The sequence below is a fragment of the Phaethon aethereus genome (assembly GCF_964289735.1).
Source record: "Phaethon aethereus genome assembly, chromosome: 1".
NCBI classification, from domain to species: Eukaryota; Metazoa; Chordata; class Aves; order Phaethontiformes; family Phaethontidae; genus Phaethon; species Phaethon aethereus.
The window spans coordinates 45,988,542-46,011,952 of NC_138575.1; the positions used below are offsets into that span (position 1 = coordinate 45,988,542).

General features: G+C 38.8%; 1 protein-coding gene across 1 annotated transcript in view; it reads left to right on the forward strand.

Annotated features, from left to right (window-relative positions):
• The window catches only part of ACSS3 (acyl-CoA synthetase short chain family member 3), a gene marked incomplete at both ends in the record, with an annotated part of 91,854 nt that extends 73,287 nt beyond the window's left edge, over window positions 1–18,567 (forward strand). The window contains 6 exons of the mRNA XM_082001959.1: window positions 3,164–3,227; window positions 12,943–13,024; window positions 14,008–14,130; window positions 17,850–17,949; window positions 18,035–18,210; window positions 18,502–18,567. Coding sequence (XP_081858085.1) covers window positions 3,164–3,227; window positions 12,943–13,024; window positions 14,008–14,130; window positions 17,850–17,949; window positions 18,035–18,210; window positions 18,502–18,567 — 611 coding nt within the window. The remainder of the gene's footprint in view (window positions 1–3,163; window positions 3,228–12,942; window positions 13,025–14,007; window positions 14,131–17,849; window positions 17,950–18,034; window positions 18,211–18,501) is intronic.
• Between the last annotated feature and the right edge of the window lie 4,844 nt (window positions 18,568–23,411).

Below are 23,411 nucleotides of genomic sequence, written 5' to 3' on the forward strand. Positions count from 1 at the left end.
TCAAACCATCTTCAGGAAAAGTTCACACATCATTGGGCAGAAAGAGCTAAGCTGTTTTTTCTTCTAATACATACAAGTGGAAGTGAACATTAAAGAAAATAAACATTTTCAACAGCTCTGGGTTTTGGCATTTATGGTTATGGCATGAAGACAAACAACATTAAAACAAAGCTCTGAATTTTGTCTGGAGTTGTAGTAAATAGGGAAGAGTGGAAGAATGTAATTGCATCACACGTGCTATCAGATGATAGTACGAGTAGCAAGAATATAAAAATTTCCTATGAATTTGGCCTAGTGTAAGTAAAGAATTTCTTCGAATAGGATGAAGGAAATATCTTTAGCATGCTTTGAAAGGGAAACATAAAATGAGTACTAAAATTCACTAAAGATTTATGAAAGAACTTTACCTCTTTCAGTCTTTGGTTTGAGGCCAATTAATGTCCTGTAATGCAGCAATTCATAAAATAATGGATCTTGAAATTGCTCTGTACTGGCAGCTGTCTTGCTGTCACCTTCTTCTGTTTTGATGTTGTTTTGCTGCTGTTACTATATTAATTAGAAGAGTTCCTTCTGCCATTTAGAAGACAGATTTTGTATTTTTAGTTTAGATATGCAACTGTTAATGGTTTTGGACATTGCTAAAGTTATGTTGTATTTATGCTGTGATATAAATAGAAAGTTACAAAATCTACTTTTTTAAACACAGCCAAATTCTTTCCTGTCACAGTATTGCTAAAATAAACTGATTTCTTTGCTTATTTTTTTAGAATAAGAAGAATAAAAGCAGTATTTAGCTGTGATATCAAAGTACAGTGGCACAAATTTAACTTCAAAGTGAATCAAGATTAACTTCTAGCTCTGTGGCCTTAGATCAGACATTGTATTCTGCTTTCCCTTTGATCTAATTGAACCCTTTCCAGCTAATTTCATTGCATTGTTTTCAAACTGAAGCAAGTCCCACATTTTGAAGAATTAACTCAGTTCTTCAGTAATTCATGAGTGACCAGTATAATATCTCCCTTCCCCAAATTTTTGTACATTGAAATACAGTGTTTACAAGGAGGAGAATAAGTGCTGGAATTGCTACCTTGATAAATTAGTTACAACAAACTGATTAGATTTTGCTTTAGTATAATAACAATAGGAAAAAATAGGAGAGAAAGCATTGAAAGCTACATGTGATGCGAGTGGGTCTTTTTCATTGTGTGTTCTGAGCCTAAATTCTCCATATGATAGTATCTCTAATGATACTATGTTCTTACACCATTTAAACATATGTAAGAAAAAATGTGTTGACAGATTATAAGTGGGTTTTATTTATGCCATTCTTGCTGTTTTTCATAAGTGTCTTCTATGTTTCCATTCATCCGTTTGATTTCCTATCCCAGTGTCGTGGTTTAGCCCCAGCCGGCAACTAAGCCCCACGCAGCTGCTCGCTCACTCCCCCTCCCGCAGTGGGACGGGGGAGAGAACTGGGAAAATCGTGGGCTGAGATAAAAACACTTTAATAGGACAGAAAGAGAGAAGGAAACAGCAGTGATAACAACGACAATAATACCAACAAAGGAATGTACAAGAACAAGCGATGCCCAATACAGCGATTGCTCACCACCCGTCGATCGACAGCCCGTCCCCGAGCAGCAATTCCCACCCCCCGGCCAACTCCAGTTTATGTGCTGGGCATGATGTCATCTGGTATGGAATATCCCTTTGGCCAGCCTGGGTCAGCTGTCCCGGCTGTGTCCCCTCCCAGCTCCCCGTGCACCTCCAGCCTGCTCGCTGGCAGGCCAGCACGAGAAGCTGGACTGTCCTTGACTGCTCAGCAACAACTCAGAACATCAGCACATTATCAACATTTTCTCATCCCAAATCCAAAACACGGTCTCACACTAGCTTCTGTGAAGAAAATTAACTCTATCCTGGGTGAAACCAGGACACCCAGTTACTCTTTCCAAGTCACAGATTTGTAAAACTGGCCTTGTGGGCTTACTTGTGTCTATGTGCCGAGCCATTGCTTTCAGCAGGCTCTTCAGCTACTTAAAAATTACCATCCTCTTTGAAGGAGCGGCTTCAGCCAGAAATAGTAAATTACAGATGTTGGCATTCTCAGGACAGATAGGGTATGATATAAGAGTCTTAGCAGGATTTTAGTCAGAAGCCTGTCATCCTCATTTCTCCATTTCCTCTGGAACTTCTTAATACAGAATGTAAGATTATTGGTATTAATTTAGATCCAGATCAACATTGCTTCCTTTGCTTGGGCAGACTTCAAAAAGCATGTTTTTAAATCCATGTCAGCCCAGTTTGTCAAAACCTTACCTCCCTCTTTTTTCCCTGGTTTAGTCATATCACTTTGTTTAGTTCAGTTTATTACAGGCCAAGTTGGTATCTGTCATTCCTTGCTTATATCCAGACCTTCAGATGGCATAGGTGGTTGTAGTAGATTTCCCAGATGACTGCACAGAAGAGACTATTTCAGGGGTTTTTCCTCAGAAGCCTCACTACCAGGATATGATGCTTTCACTGAAGGTGATAACCAGTGTCATCCAGGGAAGAAGCTTCTGTTGCGAGGTCTGGATTTGTCGCTGTACTCTAGCGTTACTCTGCTGTGCGGCTTTGGGTTCATCAGTGGCTTTACCTCTTTGTGCTAGACTAGAATAAGCCTTGTCAGCTGGGGAGCATCTTTCTGGGGCTCCCGAGAGCCTTTGAAAACCAAGACACACTTATTTACTGCTAAGAGTGTTTCTCACATTAACTGGCTTAGCCTCCAGTAATCTTAGTTGTTAGTTCTTACTCCTGTCACCTGCAGACTTCTTGTATTTGTCATGTATCTGAAGGGTCCTTTGCTATTGGGAAGTTTAGATTCTTCAGTGTGAAGGTGTCTTTCAATTTTCAGTTCTATATTCTTCCCTTTTTGACTTTGAGCTATTTCTGCTCCCAAAGCGCGAGTGTTATTTAAGACTTTTTGTACTTAAGGCTGAATGTTAATAAGGTCATGAGATTATCCAGTCTGGAACTCCCAAATTACGTAATTCCTTTTGTTGCTTGGTGTATTTCCATTCTGAAGTGTGACATAAGTTGATATTGATGAAGACAGACACTGTCCTTCACCTAAAAATACACTACTTAACAGCAGTTCTCTATCTATTTTACTTTTTTGCAGTGATGGTTCTGGATGAAAATAAGGAACCAGTGAAGGCGAAGACTTTAGGAAATATTGTGGTAAAGTAAGCAAACTAAGTATCTTACAGTTAAGAGAAGCTTCTTACATGGACTGGTTGTTTTTTGATTGAAGTTGATATGTATAACAATAATTGAAGTGATGAGTGTTGAAAAGTATGGCTTTCTGATATTGATACCCAACTGCCAGAACTTTTTGTGTCCATTAATGTTGAAAAATTGTACAGGATTGCTGTGATTTTTTTTTTTTTTTTTAGACTACTGCGAAGTTTACTATTAATTACTATACTGTTGGCACAGGATTAAGCCTTCCTGTTGGGATGTATGAGCAAGATACTGCATTATTCTCTTCACTGTTTAATCTTTCAGTTTAGTGAAATAGTACAGCAGTGCAGATTGACATGCTTTGCTTTACTGGTGTGATGCTGCATCCTCTTTCACTATCTCCTAATCCCAATTGATGCACTTTCCTAGAGGGAGAATATGTGTTTTCTGATCTCTGTAAAAACAGCAAGATGTCTCTGAGTGTGCTTTGCATGAAACAGTGTTCAGTTATGGTGGTACTTGGACAAAATATATACAGGACAAGACTCTAGGGAAAAAAAAGAAAGAATAATCCCTGCTGTGCATCATGGAGGTGATTTTTAGTATCATTTGCCAGACTCCTGTCAGATGAGTTCCATAAGTGTTAATATTCTTTTTGAAAGTACACCTTCCTTAGTGCCTTTTCTTAGATAAAGGAGCGTCTCTTTAGATAACACTGTGAACATCAATTACATTTCTCTTATCTCACTTTCTGTCATCTCACTGTTGCCAGAACCTTTCCTTATTTCTGTAAAACTTGATAGACTACTGCTCCCCACAGCCCATGCCAGCTCTGTCAGGCTTTTAGGCAAATCTCTTTTCCTCAGGCCGATGCCTACTTTTTGATTAACACTTCAGCTGTAGCCGCCTCTGTTTTCAGTCACAGAAGATACTTCAGTTCTGGACACTTCCTTACTGCCAGCAAATATAAGTCCCAAAAGAAGTGCATTCATCCACTTCTGTGGTGGTAAAATTTAAGAGAGTTGTGGTAACTCAGATTCTTCATTGCTTGCTTAGATGAATGGAAGGAAATAGAAGATTAGTATTAACCTTCAGTGAATTGAAATTTTTTCAAAAGCCAAAACACTGGTACAGATGTATAGATTTTGATGAGTTGTAAAAGAAAGAAGTTAGCTGAGGATTGAGGCAGTGTCCACGTGAGCTGGAGAGGAGACACGTAAGAGCTCCAGGCACTGGAGTGTGCTGCAGAAAGGCAGCTAAAAATGCGGGCGGACTTGCTGCATAGTGCTTGCGTGGGAGTCAGAGTTGCCAAGGTGTGGAGGTTTTTTGCTTAGCTGTACTGTTGATCTAATGTAACTGTGGAGATTAAGGTGAAGTTATCGCACCGTGTGGCACAGTCGTGTGTTTTTTTGGATGAATTCTATACCTTGCCTAATTTTCAGCATCTTAGGCTAAGCCGCCAGGACACACAGGCATGTGTTTAAGTGCACACATGATCTCCCTTGAATCAGCAGACTCATATTTAGACGTAGTTTTCCTGTAAGATTGTGCATTCATTCCATTACCAAGTATGAATAATTAAAATTGCTCCAGCCTTTAATAGCCTGTGGTTTGCAGTATCAGTAATCCAGGTCAGACTGGAGGGCTGTTCCAAAGCTCTCACCTCTGTAGTGCCTGATGCCATAGTGAAGCATAGGCTTGTAATCGCTGGAGAGAGAAAAAGGTATTTTGTAAGAAAATTGATCCTAGCTGTCTTAGGCATTCTGCTAGGATGGACTAAATCGCCTTCCAGATGTGCTCATGGCTCTCAACTGACTGCAGGGGTGACACAGCTAGCTTAGGGTAGGTGCTTAGCGTTACCTATCAAAAAAAGTGAAATGGATGCCATCCTTAGCAACTCTGACAAACAAGCTGAGTTATAGCTACTAACAGGTAATGTTGGTAGACATGTGCATACATTTCTGAGTCGTTACTACCTTTATTTTTAAGTGCCTGTCAGGAGTGGATATTGCCGTATTAGAAGATTCTGTTTGGGTTGTCAAACTCTTAAAGCCAGGATTTATCTTCCTAATGTGTCCCCACATTTAGGCATTTATCTTAAGGGATTACACGTGTGTTTATATATTGATTTTTTTGTTGGTTTTGGTTTGGTTTGTTTGTTTCTTTTTTATCTTGCCCAGCATGGCTTTTGCTGTAGTCAATTAAATTGATAGGGAGACAGGAGGGATTTTTGTTTTGGTTTGTTTTGTTTTTTTGCATTGGATCACTCAAGAAAGAGTAATGGCACAGGGACACTATTATTTTATCATGTCATTATTTACTGTAATATCCATTCTGAAATAGGAGGGAGAGTAAGGGGCAAAAAATCATTGTTGTATCATTAACATAGTTGATATGAAACCAGTTCTAAGCTTGGTTAACTCTCACCCCTCTTTCTGTTCCAGTCTTTTTTCTGACTTAATCTTTTGAGACAATAGGATCTCTTAAAATTCATTCTGCAGCTTAGTAAAAAAAAAAACACCAGCCCCCCCCCAACAGCCAAACAACCCAAACCCCCAAAAAACCCAACAAAACAAGGCAAAGTTGTTATGAGCTTTAGGAGGCCTGTTGTGGATTTTTTTTAACACTTCCAGTGTTTGAGTCAGTGGACTGTTCACAGAAGTTGGTTTTAGGATATTATGGTTCACAGTGTCTTAACATTTTGTTCCAGGTTTCAGTCTGATGAGTGACAGTTGGCTGCAGTGCTTAGTTGTTTTTTTGGTCATAAACATCTGTGGCTGTTAAGGCATCACATTTTCTATCTTCTGCTTCATTCAGCTAAGCAGTTATTTATCTGTAAGACTTTTTTTTTCATTTTTTGATTAGAGCTAGTTTTCATAAAGCCCTACTGCAAAGAAACCTGTCCTCTCTTCATCTCTTCATCAGGCTTCCACACGTACAGTGTGGAAATATTAAAAATAGTGGGGATGATCCTTGTCTCTAGCAGTGTGTGTTTGTCACCCCAGGGACATGATCCCATGCAGCTAGAAAAAATTGAGGGAGTCGGGATAGTTTTGACTATTACTCTGTTGTACACTCAGCAGCAAAATATGGTGTACTGTTTTAGAAAAAAACACAGATGTTTGCTTTATCTGCAGCATACATGAGCTGAGAAATATTCTTCAGTATTTCTTGTGGAGGAGAATGGCCACACACTGCTTACAGTACCAACTGTGCAAAAGTGGTATTCTGGTGCACTTCCTTTTTTTTTTTTTTTTAATCCTAGTCCAACTCCTGGTAAAGACAGTCAGGGGCTGCTTGAGGCCTGCAGTGCTCATAAGTATAGTATTTAAAATATCTATTCTTACAACAGAGTTTTAAACTTTAATTTTATTCTGCAAGAGTCAAATACTTCAGAAAGGTAATTCTTGCACATAACTACTCCACCTTCCTGCCCCAAGTATGTTCTTTTCTTTACTCATCCACCTACTGACACCTGTTTTATTTCATATAACCATCATCTATGCCCTTTGGAAAGATTTTGCACTGACAAGAACTTTCATGCAGGCTAATTTACATGGAAAACCCAGTAATATTTTTGTCTTCACAAGTCTGTCAGGATAAAGAAATCAAAAGCAGTGTCACAAAATTTATGATGAGAGGACAAGGGAAAATCAAGATGACTGCAGCACATGACGGTGGGCTTGTATGATATTTTTTTTTAGCTAGAATCTTTGGACATGAAAGATAATTAACTGAGGATTTGTTTTGAAGTTAAAATGATAGCAGCAATGACCTCCATTTCCACTAGCAAAACCAGTCTGATTTAGTGACACACTTTTGCTGGCATTGTTCTGACCTGCCTGTAATTAATACACACTTGAAAATGTGTGTGTGTTTGTATGTATATGTAAACATGAGTAGTCATAAGAATTTTTTAAGTTGTCTGTTCTCATAAGGAACATTAGCAAAGAGAAACCCCATTTAAATTCCAGTGCAAAACTCAGTTTTGCTCTTGTACGTTATAAATATCACAATCCCATTAAATTTATTTTATGAAGCAGTTGTTAGCACTGTCTCATTAGATAGCATTATTCTTTATGTTCATCCACAACGGCAAAAGGACAGCATTGCCATATCCTCACTCTATCCAGAGAGTAATGCCTGACAGTAAATACTCCGCTAGACCTAGTGTTTGTATAGTTAATTTTGTACCATAATAACGGAGGCTTGTGGGATAAAATGTTCCCAAGTGGCCAAGAAGGCCAACAGCATCCTGGCCTGTATCAGAAAGAGTGTGGCCAGCAGGAGTAGGGAAGTGATCGTGCCCCTGTACTCGGCACTGGTGAGGCTGCACCTCGAATCCTGTGTTCAGTTTTGGGCCCCTCACTACAAGAAAGATATTGAGGTGCCGGAGTGTGTCCAGAGAAGGGCAGCAAAGCTGGTGAAGGGTCTAGAGCACAAGTCCTATGAGGAGCGGTTGAGGGAACTGCGGTTAGTAAAACCATTAATATATTATGTTTGGTTCTTATGTCTATATATCAAAAGACGAGGAAGTGACTGGGTTTTAGAGAAGATATGAATGAGAGTGACTTGAGTGCTGGAAAGTTTGGCTTAAAGAAACTTACAGTTACCTAGTGGTATGTAGTTCATCCAGGATCAGTTAAATGATAACTTTATCAAGGTCAAGAAATACCCACAAAGACATCTCTGAGAGATGGCTGTTTAATCTAGCATAAAGAGATTGGAAATTAAAGGTAGATAGATTCAGATGAGAAATAAAACACAGTTTTAACAATGCAAGTATTAAACCATTGGAACAAATTCTTGGGAATATGGTGGTTTGACACCTCTAGGTCAAACCTGGCTATCTATTTTAACCAAAAGTTAGGGGATTGAGGCAGGATTTAGTAGATGGTATCCTTTAGCCTGTGTTATATGGGAGCTCAGATTAGATGACCATGAAGAATCTGTGCGAAAGATTTCTCTCCCTTGCCAGCCTTCCACATGTTTATCAGCTTTGTCTTTTCCCTTTACAAGTGAAACAATGAGTAGACTTTCAATGTGAGAGCAATTTGGCAAAAGATGGGTTTTCTAACAGATCTCTGGCTGAGTACCTGTAAGTAGCATTCGAACTTTCTTTACTTTTAACTTTTTCCAAGCGCTTTCACTAGTTTTTGATGCATTCTTTCATCCCCTCTAAACTATATTTTTTTTCCCTTCAAAATCCACACTGAGACCAAGTACTTTTGTGACCCCTTTCAGCTAACTAAAGTAGTATTTCATGCAGACTGATAAATATTTGAGATTCTCTACTCCTTTCTTACCTTTTCTCCACCCTTTTTCCTGTGCTGTTGTTCCTAGTGGCTGAAAAAGATTCTAGATTCCAGATGGCTTTCGAACTTGGAATCAAAAATTTTTTTTAAAAGTGGTGTTTATGCACACTACATAAATGCTGAATAATAATATGGCTGCCAGTCAAGATGACTTGGCTCCATTCACAAGCCCCAGCTCATTTAACAATGGCTTATACTTGCTTTGACTGCCTGTAATGAACAGCCTGTGAGTACCATTGTCTACCACAAAATAAAAGGATGTCTTTTCTGAAACTCAGCAAGGTAGCATCCTCTAATAGTTTTTGACTTTCGTTTGTACTTTCAGAAACCTGCTTTTCTGTGTAAATTATCTTTTGAGCGCTGTGTCTATAATTGCCTTGTTCCATCAACAAGGAATCTCACACCATTTTGATGAGTGGCATCCTGAAAGGATGTGACACATGGAGTCAGATTTTCTTGGGCTAAGCTAAAGGTGGGCTGTTCTGTGTCAGGTCAGGCACCGTTGTATGAAAAATAAATGAACTGTAAAACAATGCTTAAAAACCAGATAATGGCTGTCACTTAAAATTCTCTAGCAGAAAACAGTTACTGTGAAAGCATTTCAGAGTTTTTCTGTGATGCTGCCAAGCTCACCTAATCTGTCTTAGTTTCTCCACATTATAATGAAATTACATTCTTATCTTTTTAAAATATAACCAGAGTGGATCTTTGTAAAATGAACCCATATAATTTACTTCATTAATTTACACAGTTTACCTAGTCTTCCTGATGCTGTTCTTAATGTATTCAACCTTGAAATGAGAAATGGGCCTGGATCTTTATTCCTGCAGTTCTGCAATTGTCAACTCAATTTTGCTGGAGTAAATGGAGAATAGCATCATTTGTACTGCTGTTGCAGTACCGGTGAAAAACTGGCATGATCGAGATCAAAATTCAGACCTATATATCTTTTTTTACGTTTTAAATCCAAAGTTAAACTTTTCTCAAGTTCAGGTGCTTTGATTCAGCTCAGTGTAGGTTTTTGGCTTGAACCTCAACTCAGGTTTGAAACTGTGCCTATTCTTTGCTGGTTAAATGGGAGGAGTTGACTGTAGTTAGCCTGATCCAGCATAGCCGGTAACACATTCATATTTTAGAAAAAACTGGCAAGCTTGTCTTGAATTTGTGTTTGTTGTGGCTCATGACTGTCCTTTCCAGAAGGAGGAGACGATGATGAGATAGAATATGCATACAACCATATGAAAAAGCCAAGCAATGGAGGTCTTATCTTTCAACTAATAACAGATGCAAAGGCTCAACCCTGGCTGGTTTGTGGCTTGGTATGCAGGATAAAAGAGACAGACGTTAACAAATAGCTACAGAAATACAGTAAATACCTCCCAAAGTGAAACCAAGCAAAGCAACTTCCATGTATATTGTGGAAATGATGATGAAGGAACCTACCTCCTTCTATTTTGGTCTTCTGTGCACCTGTCACTTCTGAGAGGAAAGCAGGATCATGTCTGCAGCAATCGTGCTTACTTATGCATAGTTGGCATTTTTTGATCAATATGTTCTCTTAATAAAGATAATCCCCAAGGGCCTTGAGTATCAACTCAATGTTTGGACAAAGAGGCAACACATTTTAAATATAGAACTTTTGTAGGTATGTGTATGTTTCCTAAAGAGAACAGACACAAACCCAACATCTAAAAATGTTCCTTTTTTATGGAAGGGTTGAGGAAAGGAAGATATGTTGGCTTTCAGGTTGCTGTTACTTTCTGACTACCTGATTTTCTCTTTTCTGTCTCCTTTCACATAATTATGATCAAGTTCTGCTCCCTTTAGTATTCATGGCAGCATTCCCGCTGGCAGTAGTGGGATGGAGGTATTTTTGGCTCTGGGCAATTTAATCCTGATGTCCTGGCAAAATTCCAATACATGTAATTATGTTCTGAATTCTATTCTATTGACTAGCTGAATTCTACCTTAATAAATTTTATTAATTATTTATGTTTACACATCACTTAGAAGTTCTAGTTAGTCATGATGCTAAGAATTTTACTATCACGGAAGAATTGCGTGTGCCCATTGCTCTGGAATCATTTTGCCTGAAAGATGGACACATGGAAGATGACATTCAGTTTTATGTTTAGTAGATGGAATGGAGTCCTAACTGCAAGTAATCTTTTACAGAAAGCCATGGAGGCACATTTTCAGATTGTGTCTGTATTGTGCTATGATTTGTGCTATAGAGATACCTACTGCAGCCAGTAGTTTAGTAGTGTGGTTTCCATAGACTCGTGAAATATGCACTGTGAATGTATTTATCATTGCCATTTGCTCTGAAAAAAAAACCCCAACCAACCACAAGAAACAAAGAAACAAACAAAAAGCCCCAAAACCCTCAAATGGTGGAAGCAGGGATTATGTTTTTGGTGATATATTGCATATTTGTGTTTAGATTTCTAAACAATTACAGAAAGCAAAATGCTTTTCTGTTTTCAGTAATAAAATTGGTTCTTCTGTTTAATGACTAACTGCAGAGTACTGAATAGAGCTGTGGAGAAATTAAGGACTTTGTCAATATGAATCTTCCTTTCTCTCCCATCACAAGAATGTTTCAGACTGTTAAATAAACTTAAAGTGCAAAATTTGCAATGACTGAGGCTGTTATGAATTGCTATGCTATTAGCAACCAGGCAGCAACCATAGTAACTACCATTCTCTAGTGGTTTTTCTTGAATCTAAACAAGATATTTTTCTTTTAAATTCATACATACACAAATGCTACAATCAATATATTGTTTTTCTAATTTATTGTTTTCAAGGTAAATACTTTATAGGTCATGTTTGTGTATCACAAGGATGCTTACTAAGCTTGAAAGGCTCAAAATAGGCAAGTGAATTCCCTCTAGATGGGCAGAAGCCAACTTGCCCTCCTGAAGCCTGGGTGACTGCCTGGGAAGTGTCTTGGCATTTCTGGCCTTAGCTTAACTGTACTTTCAGGGAATGTGATTTGTAGGATGTGTTGAGCCAGAACCATCAGAAAAAGTAGTAATATTTAAACAGTATATTCTATTATGCTAATTGAGCTGAATTAAGCTGAAAAAAACCTGGGATTTTAAAAAATCGTGGATTGGAATCATTGCTAGATGATATGGCCTTTTCAGTGTAGCTTGTACTATTTATACCATATTTAGGTTAAATAAATAAATAAATAAAATTATTGTTTTTGTAAGTGTAATGTTAGAATTGTGCATGTCACTGAGCTGGTAGCACCTGTTCTTCTGACCTGAACGTCATAGGAGACTTGTAATGATACCAGTGTTGCAATGCTACGGAGGGGTGTTTCACTGCTAGGGGTGTTGCCTTTTGGTGTCATAGGGGCTCTATCAGAGTAGAAAATAAAATATCTACCCCTGACTAAAAATTTGCTGGTTAGGAATCCAGGCAATATGCTAGTAAAATCTGTATGGGGCATTTATGATTTCATCTGTATAAATACGTTTGCTTGCGCATTTGCTCTCTGTTACTAGTGTTAAGCTTCATAAAACTTGCGTTGATGAGTCTTGGGCAGTTCAAGTAAGCTGTATTTAACTCTATCAGAGCTTTGAAGGAAAAAAACAACCCCTTCTTTGTTAGCTGAGACTGTTGTAGCTTCTCATCTTCTGGCAGATATGTATATGAAATAGCCCTTATTTTGTCATGCGCATACCCCCCCTTGACTGAAGAATGGGTCTATAGTTGAAATTTCAACGCATACTATTTTGCAGCTTCACTTCTTAAAAAAATAAAAGACCAGTTATTTTAGAAAGTTCTAAAAGTGACCTATCAATGTACTGTCAAAGAACTCCTCCAGTAATATTATGCACAGTTTAAATAAAAGAGAAAAGCATTTTTATTCAGATTCTCATGACTGAAGTAATTTGAATTATATCTTTTTACAGAAACTGAAGATCCGGCCATTTGATAATTCAATTCAAATGTCTATACATGTGTGAGTGTGTGTGTTAGAGAAAGAGATACCTATAATAATGAAGTTGTCTGTATCATAGCACGTATGCACACATTTTTGACAGATACTTCATCCTTGGAAATGTTGAAAGCTGAATGCTGATAACATATTTATGGTACAGTATATAGTGTTTTCTAGACCAAACATTGTTTTACTGAATGCCAGAGATGCTTAATGTTATATAAAACGTATGGTCTGGATACAGTTCAGAGCTATATGCATGTGATCACAGAAAATATATGGTCTTTTTGATCTGTTACCAGGATATTATTAAACAGAACAGGTTTCTGATTGTATAGCCAATGATTATTTATCTGAATATAAAATATGAATGGAAAGCATGTGTTGTACTCAGATATTATATCTGTGTTTCTAACTCTTTCAGTCTGCTCTTTTTAATTTAAGGTTGCCTTTGCCTCCTGGAGCATTCTCAGGTCTTTGGGAAAATCAAGAATCATTCCAGAAGCTATATTTCCAAAAATTTCCAGTAAGAGTTGTATAATTGAATTTATACCTTCTGGTAATCCTGCAGAACTTAATGACAGTAGATTTAAACTGGATAACATAGAAAATGATCATATCTTATTTTAACAGGAGATCCTTGATATATGTGTTGTAGAATAAAAACATTTCAAAGTAAAACGTACTTCATACATACTTTAAGCTTTCGGCCACACTGTTGGTTTTTTTCAAAGATCTGAAATGGAAGAAATAAACCTCAAGCTTCTGAACATAGAAGCTGGTTTATGTCATTTGAGCTAAGAAAAGATATAAGCCTCGCAACCTTAGACTAGCATAGCTTCACATACACTACTGCTGTTGACATGCAGTCATTCTAACTTAGTATCAGTCCAAAATATAAAATTGACCACTGTGCATGTGAATACATTGGAGGCTCCTTACTGAATTAGTTAGGTTTCCTGGTTAGATGAACTATCCAGGGTCTGGCCTCCTCCTTTCCTTATAGAAATAGATAGATTGGTCTTATGTGAACGTCCAAAATGGAAGGTTTGGTTCAGTAACAGTTAATGAGTGAATTGATCAAGCCAGTTATTTTTTGTGTGCGCTTGCATCATGACGATGATGATGTATATTTGGATCCAGCAAATAGGAATATCTTTAGGAGCAATTTGACAACTGTCGTTATATTGGAACAATTCCATTCTCCTTGTGGAGATTCAGGCAACATCCTTCTCCAAGCTGTCAGGGGTTGCAGTAAGCAGAGTTGGAAAAAAATACAGGTTTATGTATGGTCTTCTGTTTTAACAAAGACTACGAAACCTTTCTGGAAAGGGAGCTGCACGGTATATTATGACGTAAGAATGGTGAAAAATATTACAGAATTAAATTTTTCAGGTGCCAAAAATGTATTTATTTTGAAACCGTTGGTTTTGTTTGTTGGCTTCATGGGAAATGAATGGATGTTCTTAGTATTATTTCTGAGTTTATGTTTGGTTGTGTTGTGTTTAGGGATATTATGATACTATGGATGCAGGTTATATGGATGAAGATGGCTATTTATACGTCCTGTCTCGAGCTGATGATGTGATCAATGTTGCCGGACACAGAATTTCAGCAGGTGCAATTGAAGAGGTGAGCGTTGTTTGAGAGTAAAATAGAAGAGTGAAAGATGAATAAAGCAAGCTGAGACTGAAAATCTCACAAAATCTCTCATTTTCTTTCTGCTTTTTTTGATTGCATTTCCATTAGTACTTTTAACCAAAACATTAATTATTTCAGGTCCTTCCTATTAAGGTGCTTTCTGGGACCATAATAAATTCAGTCAACAATAAACAGTTTGTACCATGAGGTTGATAAGACAGGCATGATTTGACATTTGAGGGCAGAGTTAAGGGGCAATATGGTAGGATAGGAAGCATTCCTATAAGCTGTGATAACATATTTATTTGGGAATACATTACAATAATGTAGGGTCAGTATGCCAAGTAGTTTCACCAGCTACTGTAGTTACTTAGAAGTAGAAACTTTTATTCATATAATACAGTTCTTAGTTGTGTTTTTTTAAAGTGCTTGTGTTGTCTGTGTTGAACGAATTCTGTTCACATAGACTCAAATTCAGTGTTCTTTTCAGAGTTTTCTTCACAGTTTCTGGAGACCTGTTTTGTCTTTTATTGTATGAGCAGTGCTAAATGAACAATGAAAATCTCTGTAAAAAAACCCTGCTGTTAAATTGGAAGTCATTAATGTAATACCTATGCAACTCAAAAAGTTGAAAATAATGCAGTTCATAATAGTATCTGAATTTCATATTATTGTTCACTTGCCTCTCTGGAACCACTGTGGTTGATTTCCAGTTACAAATTTCCCTGATGACATATCAATTGCTTATTCAGGGAGTATAGCAAAAAGTGTGCTGGGCATGTGCAAGGGAAAAATACACTTCTAAGAACTCTGAATTTAACTGTTCGCTGAATCACAAACTAATCTGTTAGTCATTTTTTGCTTTATGAAGCCTATTAGTCTAGTGACTATTTTTTTAAAGGCTAGAAAACTTAGAAGAAATTCTGATTACACAGAAGTGAACAAATTAAGATAAATGTAGGCAATCCTTCGAGGACTGGTCAGCCAGAGAGATGAACCAAGCGCTGTCCATAGACTTGGGTCTATGAAGCCATAAAGGTGGCTTTCAGTCCGTTTACACCTCCTTCACTTTGAAGCCAGTTTTTTGTGTTGCTCTACCAAAGTGCAGCAGGGAATCTCATCCCCAGTCCTTACTCCTCTAGTGCTCAAGGGCTGAGCTGGCCATTGTTTCTTTGCTTCAGGCTGAATCTGAAGCTATAGAACAAATGATGAATTGAATCGCCTCCTCAGCTGTATTACCTTTGTATCCATTGTCCTGAGCTCAGTGTCTTTGTTTTTCTCCCTGTCTTTCCCCTAGAAACAAAAAATGTTTCATCACCACGAAATTCTACAACCTTTTCTATTCACCTTTTGAACAAAGCTAAAAAACAAAAGTGTTGTTAATGCATGCATGGCAAATTGCTAGTTAAACAAGAAAGCATTAACAAGACCACAATTAGCTCTTCAGTAAGATAAGTAAATACAGAATTAGAGGTTCATTGAATCGCCATCTAATTAAGTGGCAGTCACCTTGTAGAGCAAGTATATTATCTGTATTTACATTATAGCTGCATTACAAACTTTTCCCCTATGTTTTTATGGAAAGCATAGTTCCTCTGATTGTAGACCTTACTAGTCTACTTCCATAATTCATTGCATTTTCTTCTTTTTCTTTCTCTCCTTCTTTTTGTACACAGCAAGCAAGTTGCTGTGGTCAGGGTCAAGAAGTCAGAGCAGATAGGAATAGGTATTTATAGCACCAAATGGAGGGCATTATTGAGACTCTGGATGAAAGTGACTGAAGCTCATAGGTGTATGTGATGTGTTGAAATACCATGGAGATTTTGAGAGTTGCGTAAGATTCATTCCTGCATGATTTGTCAGTTCGGATACAATGACTTCTGGACGAAGTAGACTGCATCTGAATTCAAATGCACTTGTGTGTATTTAGCTTCACCACTTTTGCAGCAGGCTCCTCTGCCCTTCTAGATAAAGGTCTACCTGTCTACCGTCTACCCCAGCTAGCCGTCTGGGGTAAACCCAGCCAGAACTAACTCCAGGCTGTTGCATTTGCTGTTCTAGATACAGCTTGTGCACATCCCATTTCATTACTGTGAAAAATCTACAGTTTCAAAAAGTGTGTGTAAATGGTTATGCTTTTGTACTTTGATATAGCATGCTTCTGATATTAAGGTAAGTATTTCCCATTTGCTTTTTTGTTAATAGTTTAATAGTTTGTGAAATGAGTATAGCTTCTGTCAAAGTATGCAAGAAACACTTTCTGCAGATTTATTTTGCTAAAAGCTACTTGGTTTTGTGTTTTAGTGAACCATGTCACAGAGAACCAGTTTCTCCTTCCTGGTTTGACTACAAATCTTAAGGATGGTGTAATCTGCATTTAGGGTGGCTTATGGGCGACGCTTTAAATTGTTCCTTCCACAATCGGTTTCACAACCAGGTCACACAAGACCCTCCCTTTTGTTAGTTGGAACCACAGTGATTCAGCTTTTCCTTCTTTCAGGATTTTTTTTTCTCCAGTCTTCCCTGTATCTTTCCTGTCTTCTTCCTCATGCTCATGCCATTGTATGAGTAGCCAATGCAAATGTGGTGTTCCTACTTAAAAAAAACAAACCTACTTTTATTCTTAAAACTTCTTTTATTTAGTCTTCCTTTCAGTCATCCCACTGCCTTTGATTTTGACAACAGTATGTGAAGATCTGTTATTTGCAAACATATAGTCCTTGTATGCACAAATTAATTAATATGCACAATCACATTATGTGACCTCTGTGTGGCCTTTGTGTAGGGTCACATTAGGTCCTCTTTGTGGTTGAGTACAGAGGATATGTTGAAAGCACTGTTGAGAGCAAGATGCCCCAAGGGACACTGATAAATACATGAAAAGAGACGGTTGCTTTGGAAGAGGATTTACAACTGCTGGTATCCAACTTTGTCCCAGACTTAGTGACACACTTCTCAGTATGTACTGAGACATCTTGGTGACTTTTTTCTAGGAAGTGAGAACCTCAGCTGGCTAATTGGAAAGAAAAGGAGAATCTCTCACTTTTTTCCCTAAAATATAGTTTGAGATATTAGTGCTACTGCCTATCACTTGTATAATTGTGTAAACATGTAGTAGGAAGAAGGGAACTCTGGTTTAACTTTCTTTTTTGTCCAAGGAGGCTAAGAACTTATGTTTCCAAGAGTGAGCTGGACTAGGCTGGCTGCAAGCTGAGGTTGGTCTGTATTTGCCTTTGGTTGAAATTATACCTTTGTGCAACAATGAATGAAAAAGGAGTCCGAGAGAATGAACCAATATGACTTTGTAGCCCTGTACTGCTTCTGTGGTTTTGGTCCTTACTCCCTGTTATTCGTAATGTTGGACTAATGTTATTTGTTCCAGCAAATATCTCACGAACAAAGATGTGATGCTGTCCCAAAGCTGTAAGGAAATCGCCTTTGCTTTGTTCTATATTTGTATCTTGTGCTGCCATAGTTTTTATTTCTTATATTTATCTGAAAACTACACTTTTCATACATGTATGAAAGTATACACACATGTACATCTGCAACATGTGTAATTGGAATCCTGAGGTGTACTGACTAAATATTTTTTTGCTGTCAAAATGTAAGAAGTAAGTCTATTTTTTTATGTGCAGGCCTATGGAATTTTTTGCACTGAAATGTTCAGTTTTTATTAGTTCAGTTTATTTTTGTTTTCTGTCCCTCAGTGTGTTCTCTTCCATCATGCTGTGGCAGACTGTGCTGTTGTGGGCCAGGAGGATCCTTTAAAAGGGCATGTTCCATTTGCGCTGTGCGTACTGAGAGAAGGTGAGAGCTTGATGGTACTGAGCTTGATGTTACTAAGACTTGCAAAAGTCCCAGAAAGGTTAAAGGATATGAACTTCTTCACTAGGTATAAAGACAGAAGAGAAGAAGATTTTGGAAGAGATTGTTGAACGAGTTAGAAATAACATTGGTCCAGTAGCAGCTTTCCAGAAGGGGGTGTTTGTCAAACAGCTACCAAAAACACGCTCTGGCAAGACACCACGTTCAGCTCTTTCTGCGCTTGTCAGTGGAAAGCCATATAAAGTAAGTTGGAGATGTATGCTTTAATGAATTAGACACAAGTGCACATCCAAAGACACAACATCATGGTTTTGATTCTGTAGACCATTCTGCAGCTGGTCCATGACTTCAGGTAGTACGTTACATTTTATGTCTACTGTGTCTTACCTGAAAGATTTTCATGTTCCAGAGCTTTCCCGGTACTTTTTTCTTGATTGCTTCTGAAGTCTAGATTTAGATTTCTGAATGAAATTCTGTCTTACTGTTGAAGAATAGCAGGCTACTATCACATGCTTCTCTATTCTTCCTTTTCAGATAACACCAACCATTGAAGATGCTAGTGTGTTTAAACACATTGAAGAAGTGATAAAGAAAAACTAAATGGGATAATAGGTTGATAACAAACGTGACAGTTACTGAAGTATACAAAGAGACTTTCTGTTAGGAAATACCACATTTTAAAAACTAGTAATGATTTGGGACTAAATTTTTTTTACTTCAGAAATGTTGCTGTGTTCTTTACCGTATTGTCACAGCCAATGAAACATACTGAAATCTTTGCATGTTGTCATTATATGCTGGATGTTAAGATTTCTAAGAATTGCAAATATAATTGATATATTTCTGTATCCTTAAAGAGAAGGAGTCACTGGATTATCTCATATGATGTTACGTAACCTTATGTTTCAGTCCATTATTGTAGAATGTGACCAGTAACTTGAGTTTGGCTAAAACAGCTTACAAAAGGTAAGTCATGAACTGAACAGTAATAAATAGGAATTCTGATGTGAAAATCATTGCAAACACAAGTTGTCCTTACTTGTAAATTATAAGCCTTTATGTCTTTTACATTTTTATAAATTTTAACATTTTTAAATTAGTTTTCTTGATTCCACTGATTTATACTTTTTTCCCTAAGTCTTTCTGCTATAAATTAGGTTCCTCTAATTTTTTTACTCAATAACTTTCTGAAGTGTCTTTTTTGTAGCATGATAGATAATTTCTGGCTTTCAAATCTCTGAAAATCTTGATTTGTCCATAGTAATATTCAATAAAAAGTATGTATTTCAAATAAAGGCAGGCATTTACCCTTTGCATTTTTTGGTTTGTATCACCTGTGATAACCTGGATGTGCTTTGGCTGACATATTAGAAGTTCCAGGCTTGATGAGATAGAGATATAACCAAGAAATTCAGCAATACAGATACTAGGCAGCCCATGCTTGACTTTACAGGCTGTTTCAGAATACTTACAGGGTTCTCAACAAACCAGGGAATGGAGGATATGCTCTCTACATGCATTACTTCTCAAGATTTTCTGCAGGTTTTTAACTGAATGATAAATTTAAAAAATACTTTCAAATATATGTTCACAGAAAAGTTTAAAAGCAGAGAAGTTACTCAAATGCAGCAATGCTTTCCAGAGGAAGAAACAGTAAGCAGTACGCAAATTCAGATCATGTTGGTATAAAGGAGGAGTTCCGTACTTAGGCTAAGCTAAGGTAGAAGTCAAGTCTAGTGATATTTTGCTATGGCAGTGTGTCCTCAAAAGAGTCCAGAAGAAGTGTTATCTCCTATTATTGGGTAGAAGGAAGGATGATAGCACTGTTAAGTGATAAAATAAATGAGCAGAATGATGTAGGAGCTAAAAGGTGGTAGATGAGTACTAATTAACACCAGCCTGTGGTGGGTTGACCCTGTCTGGATGCCAGGTGCCCATCAAAGCTGCTCTATCACTCCCCTTATCAGCTAGACAGGGGAGAGAAAAATATAACAAAAAGCTTGTGGGTCAAGATAAGGACAGGGAGAGATCACTCACCGTTTACTGTCACTGGCAAAACAGTCTCGACTTGGGGAAATTTAACTTAATATATTGCCAATCAAAATCAGAGTAGGGTAATGAGAACTAAACCCAAATCTTAAAACACCTTCCCCCCACTGCGCCCTTCTTCCTGGGCTCAACTTCACTCCTGATTTCTCTACCTCCTCCTCCTCAAGCAGCACAGGGGGACGGGGAACTGGGCTTGTGGTCAGTTTATCACATGTTGTCTCTGCTGCTTCTTCCTCCTCATGGGGGAGGGACTCACACTCTTTTTTTCCTGTGTTCCACCGTGTGGTCCCTCCCATGGGATACAGTCCTCCATGATCTTCTCCTGCAGCCTGTGGGAAGGACTCACGTTGTTCTTCACAAACTGTTCCAGCCTCGGTCCCCTCCATGGGGTGCTGTCCTTCAGGAATAGACGGCTCCAGCCTGGGTCCCCCGCGGGGTCACAAGTCCTGCCAGCAAACCTGCTCCAGTGCGGGCTCCTCTTTCCATGAGTCCACAGGTCCTGCCAGGAGCCTGCTCCAGCATGGGCTTCCCACAGGGTCCCAGCCTCCTTTGGGCATCCACCTGCTCTGGTGTGGGGTCCTCCATGGGCTGCAGGTGGAGATCTGCTCCACTGTGGAGCTCCATAGGCTGCAGAGGCACAGCCGGCCTCACCATGGTCTTCACCACGGGCTGCCGGGGAATCTGCTCCTGCACCTGGAGCCCCTCCTGCCCCTCCTTCTACACTGACCTTGGGGTCAGCAGAGCTGTTTCTCTCACATGTTCTCACTCCCCTCTCCAGCTGCAATTTCAATTGCACATGTTTATTTTCCCCTTCTTAAATATGTTATCCCAGAGGCTCTACAACCATCACTGATGGGCTTGGCCTTCACCAGCGGTGGGTCCATCTTAGAGCCGCCTGGCAATGGCTCTGTTGGACATGTGAGACGCTGCTAGAAGCTTCTCCTAGAAGCCACCCCTGCAGCCTCTCTGCTACCAAAACCTTGCCACGCAAACCCACTACAGCGCCTTGTGTTGCCTTGTGCCTGTGACCTTTTTGTAGAGTCAATGAGCTCTACTGATGCCATAGGAAATAAATAAAAAGTCCATGTGTTTTTTCACTGGGGACTGCATGGAGCTGAGCCAACCATGTTAAACCAGGTCATACAGTCATATAATAAAACAGCTGGGCTTCTGTCTGTACTGTAGTTGGTTTTTGCCAAATAGTTGCATGATAAGGTAGCCAGTCTGCTCAGCTATTTGATCTAGTTGTGAATCACAATCTGAACAGGGAATAAAAGCATTTAAAGACTGAATAAAGGCTGGTGATGCTTTATGGTGGATATGCTAACTATACAGGTTAGTGATTTCTATGTGGGAGTAATCTTGCTCCTCAGAGATGTCCTGATAACTTTCTTGAAATAATTCTTATAAGTTGCAGTTAGTTGAAGATACAGTTTCTTCTGGATGGATTACTCAAGTACCAAGGCTTTAATAGGAGGCCCATGCCAAATAATGGAGTGCCATGCAGAGACTGCTGAGTATTTTTCAGTTTCATGATGCGGCAACTTAGCAACATATGCTGAACAGCTACTGGGCAAGAGAGATCATGGGAGTTTTCACTGATGGGTTTTTCAAATCAGTGAGAAACTACAAGGGTCTTATCACAGAGAAACCGTGGCACATTCATGAGGTGCGTGGCCATTACTTTTTTGTACAATGAAAGCTGAGACGTTGTGTATGTTCGGTGTAGTTATCCTGGCTGGCAGCCATCATGTTGTCATTGCAGAAGCAGGGGAGGGCAACCAGTTGGTGAGAGCACAAGCCCTCTAGTAAAGAATAGCTTGTAGGAGAAGTAATTTCTTAGATCTTGTATCATTTTCCCAACGACACCTCATGTTCCTTCACCAGTTTCCCAGTCTGTAAGGTAAGGTAACCTGTTTTCTAGTTTGGGCTCCTTTTTTTAAGGAAGAGAGAATTAATATCAGACTTCTAAAAAAACCCCACATTAGTAATGGACATGTAGGCACTTACCTTTCTGAGGGGCTATTTGCTCAGATCAGTATTGAGAAGAAACAATTATCTATCATCTGAACTGTTTGTGAAGAGCTTGAACAATTAGCATTCTTAAAGTGTCTCCATGACAAAAATGTTTGTAATAACTTATTTGTGCTTTTTGAGGAAGACTGAGCGCTTTTTTGCGTGCCGCCCCCCCCTCCCCACCCCCGAATCCTTCAAAATCAAGACTGGAATAAAAGAGAGGGGCAGAGTGGTCAGGTGTACTCACTTTGCTACCCCCCTGGTAATGTGGAGGATTCCAGAAATGCCAAATGTCTCATTCATCAGCGTTCAGATGAGCCAGACAAAGAAAGCCACTTCATTGCAGCAGTACAGTATGGAAAAATAGTTGTTTCACGGGCATTGCTTTTGTTTTCCAGAGGAGCCTTTTCCTGAGGAGCTGTGATTGCAGAATGCTTTGTCTACAGCTTTAGCTTTGCAGTGAGCTGGCGAAAGGGAGGAGTCATTCTTGTGCAGGGCTCTGGTGCTGCCCAGCAATCCGGTTATATCAGCATGGAAGAACAAGCCCATTTAACAAATGATGGGAGAACACTGATTTTCCTAATTTTGTTTTTAGAGGGAAACAGCGTGTGGGTAGATTTGAATGGTCAGGATGTTACTGAAGCTTGGTTGGAAGATGTTGATGTAGTAATTATTCCCACTGTACTGAAAGGGTTGGAGCCAAGTAGATAACGTCTAGAATAGCCACAATTTCTAGCTGTTGAGAGTAGAGCTTCAGCTCGTATAGGAGAGACAGGGACGTACTAGGAGATTTTATATGTTAGCCTTGGATCAAAACTGAAGTCATAGTAATACTCTTCTTAAAATTTTTTTTTTTTTTTAATTCTTCTGGTCTGTTTTCTTCCAATGTGAAATCAGTAATTTGGAGGTGCTGTACTCTTGGGGCAGGATACCTTCAGCTTTGGTCCCAAGATGTTGCTCATTCTTTTCCCCAACACACCTCATTCCCCTCTGCCCCCTGAATTTGAGCATGGGCTGTGACAATGCAGGCTACAAAAGAAATTCTCTAAAATAGGAGCCAGTGTTTACAAGGGGAAATGTATTGAAATGATACTGCAACCACTGAAAAATGGTGTTTGCATTGCTTTACTTCGTGACATTCTGGACTAAAATAATCCAACAGAAGATTGCGGGAGGAGAAGGAACATCTGCTAAGCCTGAGGAACTGTACGTGAAAGAGCAATGTCTTTACACGGTTGTGTGCTAACCCAAGCCGTCATACCGCACCCATCAGCAAGTTCAGTGCTCCCTCTCGTGGCAGATTCTGACCAATAAATCCGTATCTGTTGGCAAAATGTGCTTATACTTAGCTATGAGAAGTGCATCCAATTATTTTAATG